This window comes from Hordeum vulgare, chromosome 3H (assembly GCF_904849725.1).
Source record: "Hordeum vulgare subsp. vulgare chromosome 3H, MorexV3_pseudomolecules_assembly, whole genome shotgun sequence".
NCBI lineage: Eukaryota > Viridiplantae > Streptophyta > Magnoliopsida > Poales > Poaceae > Hordeum > Hordeum vulgare.
In genome coordinates, this window is record NC_058520.1 from 548,658,912 (window position 1) to 548,670,585 (window position 11,674).

At 47.8% G+C, this 11,674-nt stretch overlaps 1 protein-coding gene across 1 annotated transcript; it reads right to left on the bottom strand.

Annotated features, from left to right (window-relative positions):
- Nucleotides 1–1,734: 1,734 nt before the first annotated feature.
- Nucleotides 1,735–2,978, bottom strand: LOC123440532 (transcription factor PCL1-like). The gene has a single exon (XM_045117097.1). The coding sequence runs from the start codon at nucleotides 2,881–2,883 to the stop codon at nucleotides 2,197–2,199; it is 687 nt and encodes a 228-aa protein (XP_044973032.1). The 5' UTR covers nucleotides 2,884–2,978; the 3' UTR covers nucleotides 1,735–2,196.
- Nucleotides 2,979–11,674: the final 8,696 nt, after the last annotated feature.

The following is an 11,674-nucleotide window of genomic DNA, read 5'->3' on the forward strand; positions in this document are numbered from 1 at the left end:
ATATTTGAGATAGATATAAGGGTTCGCGGACAACCCGGGCGTATACGGATGATATGAGGGGTCCGATTGGGTCATTTTTTCTCTTTCTCTCCTGTTCGGTCATTGACCGGGCTCGTGCGCGGGTGTATGAGGGGTCATTTGAAGAGTCCAAATGTATATGCTCTTACTTACTTTACATTTACTTCTTCTAAGTAATTGCAGTTAACATCGGGGCAAAAGTTTAGTACTCCCTCCGTAAACTAATGTAAGAGCGTTTAGATCACTAAAGTAATGATCTAAACACTCTTATATTAGTTTACAGAGGAAGTACTACCTTCGTTACGGCTTTGAAGGCACGGTTAAATTTACATACGTTTTCATAATAGATAAAGTTTACGGAATTGCTTCACATACGACGTTTTACATCCGATAACTGTCCGACGCTCTCCATCGTAAAGCAGCAGCCCAACCCCGTGCAAAGCAAACGCAGTGGCAACAGCTGGCGAGGCCAGAAGAAACAAGGCCAGGCTCTGGACATGGCTCCGCTCGCGCCGGCGCAGCCACAGCAACACCGGCAGGAGGAAGCGCGAGAACTCGCTCGAGCTCCCGGGGGAAGACGCGTCCACAAGGACGACGAGCACGGCGCTGCGGCTGCCGACAGCCCCACCCAGAAAATGTGCGTCCTCAAGGAGCCCGACGCTCGAAGCCAACTCCCTGGACGAGGAGCACAGGATGTCGCCACCGCCCTGGCCGAAAGGGGCGAGCTTGGCACGCTTGTGCTTCCTGATGAACACCAGCCCGAACCTCCTGTCGCTGCCGTCGTCGCCGTTGCCGAGGTCCTCCGGCTCGGGCGACAGCCTCTGGCGGCGCTTCCGTCTGTACACGGCTCCGAAGGACCTCGACGGCTCACGCTGCAGCGTGCGCGGCTTGGGGCCCTCATCGTCGCTGATGCTGGCGGGGCGCTGCTCCCAGCCGAGCTAGTGGGAGTGGTTTGAGGAGATGGCGAGACCAGATCGGGAGACGGACCAGGACCCTCGCGTGCGGAACAGCACCAGCCACGTAGGATCAGACGAAGATCGCATTTCGTCGTACGTATAGCAACGCCGTAAAGTTTAAGGCGTATTGCATTTACTCCTAACAGCTAATTAGTACTCTGTTGTACTACTTCTGTATGCATGCATAGTGTGAATGTTATTTTTTTTACCCCATCTCACAGCCAATCAATAACCACCTAGGTTGCAGAGAATTTCCAAACACGTCTTCTAAACCGTGACGGAGGGAGCAATAAATGTACTTCGAGAGCAAAAGAAAACAAGGAAGGCCAGATGTTCTGCACTGGCTTCCTCCATGAATCTGGAAGACTACTAGTTTCAGATATATGGTTCTAAACTTCAAACCACAGAATCGACAGGGTACAGCCTTGTATTGTATGCTTGTTGATTCTGTAAAAGTACATGTATGCTTGTAAAGAGAAATCGATTTTGTCCAGCCTGGACAAAAATTGACATAATAGAAAAGCATCAGTTCCTCGTGAAAACAACAAATGGATCTCGAGATAAAATTGGTGCCAAGGTGGCAATTGTCAAGTACCCAACCATGCATCCAAATGTACTTCAGCAAAGCAAAATGTGGAGAACTCCAACAGCCATTCAGAACTAGTGTTATTCGAACTAGGCAGCTGAAGTTGCCTCGATGAACTGAAGAGAAGCTGGTGTAGTCATAAAGTTGCATCAACCACATTACTGAAAATAGGCATTGCAAAATTTCGCCATGTACTGATAAACTCTTGACTGTAGCAACAAGGAATCACACGTCTGTCCGACATAAAAGTTGCTTTATAAACAATCAAAGAACGAAGCAAAAGACATGCTACGCGTTACAATAATCTAGCAAAGAAATTGACAAAAGAGGTGCAATACAAGTGCAAACTAATCACTACTGTACGTAGCAAGCTTAGCCTGGCAGCTTTCTGTTCTGGGTTCAGTTGGTGTATGGAAATGGATTGCACCTGTGCCTGAAATGTTTGCCACCTGGGTTCCTTTGATGGCAGCACACGTATTGGAAAATTCCGTTTTTCAAACGACAGGGTGGATTCAAAAGTCTGAATCTCATACACTGTCCGTGTTTGCCATTTGTTTTCTTTGGAAGACAAAATTCAAAACGATTTCCAGTGCGGGGAAACCGCGGGGCGATGGCATTGATCGAGCTTACTGCTTTTTAATCGCATCCGAGCTTCTGGTAGGAAACATACGGATACCCGCAGTAGCCGCCCCGGTTGGCGGATTGTTGACGCGGCCGCTGGACGTCGAAACGGGGGAAGTAGGGCGGCGGCGGCGGCGATGGCGCGGCGGCGGCGGGGGTGGAGCGCTTGAGGTAGAGGCGGTACTTCTGGAGGTGGCTGGCGACGTTCTCCCGCGTGAGGCCGTCGACGTTCATGAGGCGCACGATGGCCTTGGGCACGGCGCCCTTCTCGCCGAGGTGCTCGACGGCCTCGACGAACCGGTGGTGCAGCTCCGGCGTCCAGACCATCCTCGCCTTCTTCCCAAAGCCGCCTCTCCGGCCCCCGGCGGCGGAGGCGGCGGCGGCGGCGGGGTCGTCGGTCTCGCCCTCCCCCTCCTCCTCCTCGTCCTCCTCGTCGTACTCGTCGAACCTGGGGGGCAGGTGGGAGGTGGGCGAGTCGTGGAGGAAGCCGGCGTCGACGGGGGCGTCGGCGGGGCCGATCCCGAAGGCCGCGGCGAGAGCCGGCGGGATGAGCGGCTGCGAGACGGGCGTCAGCTCGGCGGGCGAGGGCAGGCCGAGCTCCCACTCGGGCACGCGGTCCACCATGTGGCGCCGCGACGAGGAGGAGCCGGCGGAGGCCGCGCCGTCGTGGGGCTGGGGCCGGACGACGCGAGGGGATAACATGGCATATGCTGCTGCTCTTCTCTTCTCTTCTCTTTCCCGGCGGGGTCAGGTTCGGTGAGCCAGGACGGGGTGGGGCCACTGGGACTGGGGTGGCTGAAAAAGGAGGAAGGGATTGGATATTTTCTCTGGGATCGGATTTGTGGCCGACGTGGGCGATGCCCCGCTGATCCGTGGGCGCGGGCCGCGGGGAGCACGTAGGTGGAGGTGGAGCGAGTCCGTCGGCCCCGTGCATGCTTTCCACGACAAGTGGCGCGGGTGCTTCTCCCAGGCTAATTTTACACTGCCAAGATATGTATGCATGGACTCTCGCTTTTATACATACTACTCCCTTCATTCCTAAATATAAGTCTTTTTACAGATTCCATTAGTAGACTATATACGGATACGTAGATTCACTCATTTTGCTTCGTACGTAGACTTCTAGTGAAATCGTATAAAAGACTTATATTTAAGAACGGAGGGAGTACTTGTTGTGCTAGCTTTTTGGTCAAACAAAACTCCATGCACAAGCAGCTCATGCTTTTTTACATCTTTGAATATACTTATACATGCTGCAACAGTTCCAAACTTTTAAATCTAAAAATTGTGTATTGAATTCATTTTTCAATCGATTGCTTCAAAAGTTTAAACTCATATTGGCGCTCATATGATATTAAACTAATGAAAAGGGATTGACAATTTAACATTGCGAATATCATGTATAAAAAATCAATTGTTGGGCCCACACATGATAGCTATGTTGAGCCATAGAGGACACCATCGCATATGGACAGGAGCAACTATAGATATCCTCTTTTATAGGCAAAATTGACAAAAATGACCCCTGGGACGAAAGAACTCACGGATTGACCTCGCGGAGGAAATAATTCACCGTCCTGACCCTTTTGTGTGGCGCCCGACACCTAGGCGCCACACTGTACTGTGTGACGCCTAGGTGTTCGGCGTCACACCCCCGACCACGTGGCAGGGAGGGGGCCACCCCCCAGGCAGTGTGACGCCTAAGTCTCAGGCGTCACACATTGTAATGTGTGGCGCCTGACGCTTAGGCGCCACACATGGACTTATACAGCCACGGCCCAGCCCCCTCCCCACCCCTCTCCCCCAGTCTATTTCACATGTGTGGCGCCTAAGCCTAAGGCGCCACACCTCACATGTGTGGCGCCTAAGGCTTAGGCGCCACACATGTGAAAACCTGCTAGAATCTGAATTTAGACATCAAAACAGCATTTTTGACAGCAATAAAGATCTTTTGACAGCAATAAAGCAATTTAAACAGCAATAAAGCAATTTTGACAACAATCATATATGTGAAAGCCAAGGAATCATCAAGTGCAACAATCATATATGTGAAAGCCAAGGAATCATCAAGCGCAACAATCATAGGCAACAACTAAATGGTTCACAACAAGTGCAACAGCAACTAAATGGTTCACAACTCGAAATAGTTCACAACTAAAGTAAATAGTTCAGCTCGACAAGTGCAACACCAACTCCAAATCACTTGGGGCCTCGTCCCCTCTTGGATGCTAGCTTCTTCCTTCTCGCAACCACAAATTGCTCCGGGTCATCCGACTCATCGTCATCGTCATCCTCAACCTCATCGTCCATGCTTCTCATCCTTGACAAACGAGAGCCCCCGGCCACCGGATTCTTTCCTTTCGCATAATCATCCGGTGAGTAGCGCTGAAATTCCTTCCTGGGCTTCAACATGTAAGCGGAGCGTTGGAAAGCCTTCAACGTCATGTCGTCCGCAGCCTAATACATATGAAGGTTGAAAGTTCAAATTTGAAGGTTCAAGGCTGAAGGTTGAAAGTGCAAATTGTATGGCTATGTCATACCTGAGGAGTGTCAACATCATCCTCCTGAGTATTTCTTTGGGTATTAGCCGCCGAGGTAATGTCACCATCATCCATATGAGCGCCCGAAGAAGCTGAATCGTCAAGAGTATTTCTTTCGGATGAACCGGATCTCGAAGGTGAAACATATTCAGGGTCACGGCAACCTAAAATGTTGGATAGGCGCCGTAACTTCTTGCCCTGTTCATGTTAGATTCAAATATAAATGACATATATTAGGTAACCTATAATGTTGCATTCGTGGGCAAAATAATAATAATGACACAACACCTTTATGAATAGACGAAGTGCAGATTCTCCCTTTTTTTCTTCACGTGTGTTATCTAGAATATCTTCGGACTCGTCAGCTTGTTTCTTGACCTCTTTGCGCTATGATCACAAGACAATGACAACAAATAAGTGCAAGTGAATAGGTCCACTAGAATTCATAATTTACATAGGGGAGCACACTTACCACAAAGTTCAGGACAGGGGCGAAGGAAGTTTGGTACCCTTCGCGAATCAACTTGTTGTAACCGCCTTGGGCAAGTTCATCGTACTCAGTGGGTTCTTCCAATATGTCCTCCTCGTAAGCCGGCGGACAAATCTCGACATGAGTACTCTCCTGAAACCATCTTAGGTAGTTGCTGAACGCAAGAGCACAATGCTGGCGGTACTGGGTTCGTTGTATGCTCGAAGTTGCCTGCACACTTTGCTCGAACATAAGGACATAGCTCTTATGATGCTTCTACCAATCCTTGATTTTTTGCTGCCTCCTCCTATCCAACCTGCTTTGAACAAAACACATCAGTAGCTCTCTCAACACTAAGAACAAAACTAATCACTAATTATTTTTTGTTACCTGTGAAGCTGTGTGTCCGTGTCCACCCACTCCGGCAGGTGTGGCTGAAAGTAACCAAATTGACGCAGCACACGATGCGGGAGATGAAACTCAACCACCCAATTGCATATTAGGGGACAACGCATTAGCCAAAGATGTCTTTCCTGCACGCATAGTGGATTCAGCTCGAACGTGTGTGCATCACCAAAGTTTGTCCCGACACCATATGGCTCCCATTCAACCTACAACACAAGATGAATACCACAATTCATTTCACTCACAACATAGAAGCTGGAAGTCAACTCTGAAACCATCTTACCTGCTCGGGGGTAAGAGAATCCATCTCGTTGGTGTATTGCTTGTACAATAGGTTCACTTCGCTTGCCACCTCCGATACCAAGTCCCACTTGTAAGCCCATGTAGGTTGCCGTACAGGGTTGCCGTAGTCATCCCAGGTATTCCACTGTGAGCTTTTAGGGCGTCCAACAGGTAGGCGTTCCCAGCTCCATACTGAAAGTAGGAGCATACAACCACCAACTCCACCGTCCTTTGTCGTCCTGCGACAAGCATCGTCCAACTACAAGTAACAACAAACATGCATCAGTTTAGCAGAAAAAGATAACAGAGAGTACTTAGTACTAACAATTTATTACCTGCCGATACAAGTAAGCCAGTGCGGCCGAGCCCCAGCTGAACTTGTTGTCCAAAACAGTCAACGCCTTCAGCCACATCCATGGAGCATTCTTGCCTGTGCCGTCCGCAAAGATAGTCCTAGAGATGACGTACCACATGTAGACGCGAGCATACCTCTGGATCACCTCGTCATCTGCGTCCTCAGGACAATGAGCAAAGTTGGCGGCAATCCAAGTGAAAGTGGCGCCGGCAGGGACTCTATCTTTCTTCCCTCCATCTTCCACCTCCGGCTCCTGCGGCGACATACCAATAAGAGCCTCCATTTGATGCCGCCATCCCTCAGAATCAGTGCTCATACATAGTGGCTTCCCCTCGATCGGAAGAGCGGTGATCATGGAAACATCTTGAAGAGTAACCGTCATCTCTCCGGTCCGGAGGTGAAAACTATGTGTCTCCGGCCTCCAACGATCAATGAGTGTTGTGACTGCCGCAGCGTTCAGATTGGGAGTTGACCGACTCACAAGCTGCACGAATGGAAGGAGTCCCGTCATCTCGATGTACGGGGTGTACCGCTCATCGTAATGCATTACAGAGGATGCCCCATGAGACCGGATCTTCAAGGGCGTAAGCTCCTGCAAACATATAGGAGAAGAAGATATCAAGTGCTTATTACATTTTCAAAAAATTACTAATATACTAATCATTTTCTACTTACCATCTTCTTCTCCGACATGAAATAGGCCCGGTGTTCAACGTCATAAACATCATTGAGAAGCCACACCATCCTACAAATCACAAAAAATTACTCATATACTCATATTCAAATAAGACTCATATACTCATATGAACTACTACTAATACTAACTATTACTACTAACTACAAACCAAAACCTAATGCAATTCCTATACCTACTACTACTACTAACTACTACTACTACTAACTACTAACTAGTCATATACTCAACCAAATCCTAACTCATATACTAACTAGTCAAATCCTAACTCATATCCTAACTAGTCAAAACCTAATACAATTCCTATACCTACTACTACTACTAACTACTACTAATACTAAGTACTACTACTAACTACTACTACTACTCACTATTCATATACTCAACCAAAACCAAAACCTAATGCAATTCCTATACCTACTACTACTACTAACTACTACTACTACTAACTACTACTACTACTACTAACTACTAACTACTCATATACTCAATCAAATCCTAACTAGTCAAATCCTAAGAACCTACTCAAATCAATCTACTAAAATCAATCTACTCAACCAAAACATAATAAAATTGGATAGAAGGATGGGAAAGGGAAGGGATGGGGGAGGACATTACCTTGGGGGATCAATCCAAGGAAGAAATCCTCAGATCTGAAGGAGATGGGGGAGGGGATTAGGGAGGGGATGAGAGCTAGCCGCCGCCGCAATGGAAGTTTCTATTTGAATGAGGAAGGGGGTGGGGAGGGGGCTGGGCCGTGGCTGTATAAGCCCATGTGTGGCGCCTAAGCGTCAGGCGCCACACATTATAATGTGTGACGCCTGAGGCTTAGGCGTCACACTGCCGGGGGGGGTGGCCCCCTCCCTGCCACGTGGTCGAGGGCGTGGCGCCGAACACCTAGGCGTCACACAGTACAGTGTGGCGCCTAGATGTCGGGCGCCACACAAAAGGGTCAGGGCGGTGAATTGTTTCCCCCGCGGGGTCAATCCGTGAGTTCTTTCGCCCAGGGGTCATTTTTGTCAATTTTGCCTCTTTTATATTAGAAGAAAGGGGTTGTATGTACTCATGTATTCAACTATACATGTAGTACTCCCTTTGTTCCTAAATATAAAATCTTTTAATGATTTCATTATAAACTATATATAAATATGTATAGAAATATTTTAAACTATAGATTCACTAATTTTGTTTTGTATGTAGTCCATGATATAATCTGTAAGAGCATCTACGGTCGAACCCCTCAAACCCTCCTCAAATGTCCGGGCATGCGCTCGGTCACTACCCGGACATAAAAAATCGATCCAGACGGGCCTCTCAAACCGGCCTCAAACGTCTGGCCTAACCGGCACGCCCCATTTCCAATCCAAGTATGGGACGGATATGGGGAAGCCCTGGCACGCCCACGTGGCCCGCATCTACCCCACATATATTCGTCCCCATCTGCTTGTCGGACCAAACCCTAGCCACTTCACTCCACTCCCCTTCACTCCCATCCTCCACCCAAGCTCATATCCGGCATGGCTGGCAGCGGATCTGAGTCCTTCACCTCCAGATCCGTCGACCACGAGCTCGTCCCACACAGCCCCGAGGAGGAGATGGCCGTCCAGCTTGCGCTTCGCCGCTCCCGGGAGGCGGCCCACGACGGCAGCACTCGAACTAGCAACGCCGGGAATCCATTGCGTCCGCGCAATCAATGGTTCGATCCGACGTTGTTGCCTCACCGAAGACGGTGTGGTCCATCTGGCGTCCGAAAGTAATGGCAAAAGCGCAACCCCTTCATTGTCGCGCCGAGCACGAAGCATGGCCGACCTCGAACGATGTCATGGCGCGGCGTTCCCTCCGGGCGAGGCAGTGGGCACGGGATGCGGCGGAGGCCCTCGCGGCGGCGGATGTTGGAGAGGCGGAGTCCGTAAGGTGCAGCACTACGGTAGATGCAACCGCGTCATGGTGGACGTCGGTTCCTTCGAGGAAGGATCCGTCATCGACTGTCATCGTCCGGATTACGGGCTCCGTCGAGGAAGAGTAGAGCATGGGAGACGGCGGGAGCTCGACTGTGCCGTCTAGTATCCCATGTCCTACTCTACCTCATCACCGACCGGACCGACACTATGAGGGGCGCAGCAAGCCGTCGTACATGGGCACGGCGGAGCCGTACGTGCTCCGCTTAGTATTAGGTTTACGTTGAATGTAATAGTATGGATTTGAGGTTTTCAATTTGAGGTATCTAGATGTAGACTACATTATTTAAGACGATCATCGGACAGTGACCGCGGACGCATTCGGACACGTGCGCGGCCGTTTGAGGTGTCAGATTTGAGGGGTCCGGTTATAGATGCTTTAAAAGATCTTATACTTAAAAACGAAGGGAGTACTCTCTCCGGTCATTTTTAGTCTGCATATAAGTTTTGTCCGAAGCCAAAGTATCTTTACTTTGACCAAACTTGTAAAAAAAATTATCAACATTCATAATGCCAAATAAATATTGTTAGATTCTTTACGAAATGTAGTTTTATAGTATATATATTTAATATTATAGATATTGATATCTTTTAATATAAATTTGATTAAACTTTATAAAGTTTGACTTGACCAAAATCTAATACGCGAAGTAAAAATGAACGGAGGGAGTACTAAGAAACAGAATGCATGCATGCCAATTCGTTCATGGTGCTAACCCAAAAATCATGCAAGGAGCAGGTCCAAGCGATATACTCACATGACTGCATATATGGCTCTTCCCTAGTTCCCTTTGAATCATACAAAATGGATCCGAGGCATTAAATTTAGCAGAGAAGGGAACTCACGCATCCTTGAAGAATGTGTGACACGGTCAAACACGTGAGACCCAACCAAATTGCATATTATAGTGCATCACTCAATTCCTAACACTTGTGTGAAAGCTTGGAAGTACCATCGAGGTCCAGAGTCACTTCAGTTCGCTCTAGCCGCAAGTCGAGAGCGTGACCGAAGGGCGAAATGCTCACAATGCTCTATTCCTAGCAAACCAACTAGAGGTTGAGACCCGCAAAAAAAATTACTAAAGATTGAGATGTGTATTTTTATCTACGGGTTTATTTTTCGCCTGAGATTTGTCCATGAGGCATCAGACATATATCAAACCCTACCTCACTTAGTATATCATAACATAAGAACATTCCCCTAGAGTCATTAAGTGAATAAAAGAATTTTTGTTCTTTTAATATGAATAAAAGGTGTATGAGTACGATATTAAACTTATTACTTTTAGGTGTTATTATCCGATGTGAGAGCATCTCTAACAGACCCTGTATAATGCCCCGACCCGCAAAATAACCCTCAAAATACAGATTCACGTGAAAAAAGTTACCCGGTCACATCCCGCAAACGGGTCGGACACGTAAATATTTTTACGAGGCGCGGCAAAATTTCTACCCCAATCCGCAAAAACGTAGGTTCTCCCCCTCGCTCCGTCGGTGCCCTGTACATAGTGGGAGCGGTTGGCGGGTGAGACATTTCAGCCCGTGCTTTTTTCCCGCCCATCGCCGTCGGGTTGCCGCCTACGATTACGGCCATACCAGTCATCGGGACCACACCGGCGAACTGCCACACGCCCGGGATTTACCTCTACCCCTTCCTCCTGCATCGATCGGTCGAAAAGTTGCAGATCGACGACTGTTTGTCGTGCCTGCCGGATCTGGCATTTTCGGCCACCAGCGACTACTCCATGTCATGGATTGGTCGGGGAGCACCCCGCACATCCCCGACAAAAGTCAACGCCGCATGCAGGTATTGGTTCATCCTCTAGTCGTCGTCATCGGTTTGCCGACAAGAACTCGGTCAACCGTCATACGGGCTCGATGCTCGCGCAGCGGCTCGTCGGCTTGCCGATGCCGCTCATATAGTACGACGAATGCAAAAATATAGTGTTGCGGGTAACATCTAGCATGCGACAACACCTCGGATGGGTATTCTTTAAATGCAACAACGAAGAGGTATGTTCTTGTTTCCGTTCCGCTTTGTCAACTTATTTGGTTTAATTTCGGTAGCTTATTGAGATGTTCATGTGTATAGGAAGATGGATGCTCATTTTGATATTGGAAAGAAGAATACATCGATTTATTGATAGAAAAAAATTTGATAGATGTTTCGTGCACTCCTTAGTATAATTAAGGCTAATGTTGCGACTGCATGTGTAATTAGAAAAGAAATTAAAAAGGAAGCAACGTGTAATCCTTTAAAATCAAAGTTAAAGAATGAAGAATATAAGATCAAGAATCCGCAGATCAACAATGAATGTATGGAGAAGATGTTGGTCCAACTAGTGGGAGCAGTTATGAAAATTGGATATCTTATAAAATACCTTTTTGATTCTTGTTTTCTTTGATCTTGCTATTTTAGCAAAAAATTGGTGAATTATTATGCATTCAATGCATTTGAAGAAAATAAAAAACAATAAAATGTGTTTTCATGCTCGAAATTGAAATGCACATTACTGATACACGGGTCGGCGACGGACGACAACCGAGCAGGCCCCGCAAACCGGAATATCCTTTTTCACGGATCCGATTTGCAGGGTATGCTCGGCCCCGCTCATGCCGGTCCGCAAAACCTTTTTTCTTAAACTGTAAACGACTTTTATGGATCAACGATATACGGGGTCTGCTAGAGATGCTCTGATATTGCTCGGTCCGTGCAAAATCCGACACCTAGCCATATTTGACATGGTTGTTGTGATTAACTTACATAAATACTACTCCAATATGTTGCAA

What these genes read in the sequence shown, in the direction of transcription:
- LOC123440532 (XM_045117097.1), bottom strand. Translation starts at nt 2,883, where the DNA reads ATGTTATCCCCTCGCGTCGTCCGGCCCCAGCCCCACGACGGCGCGGCC.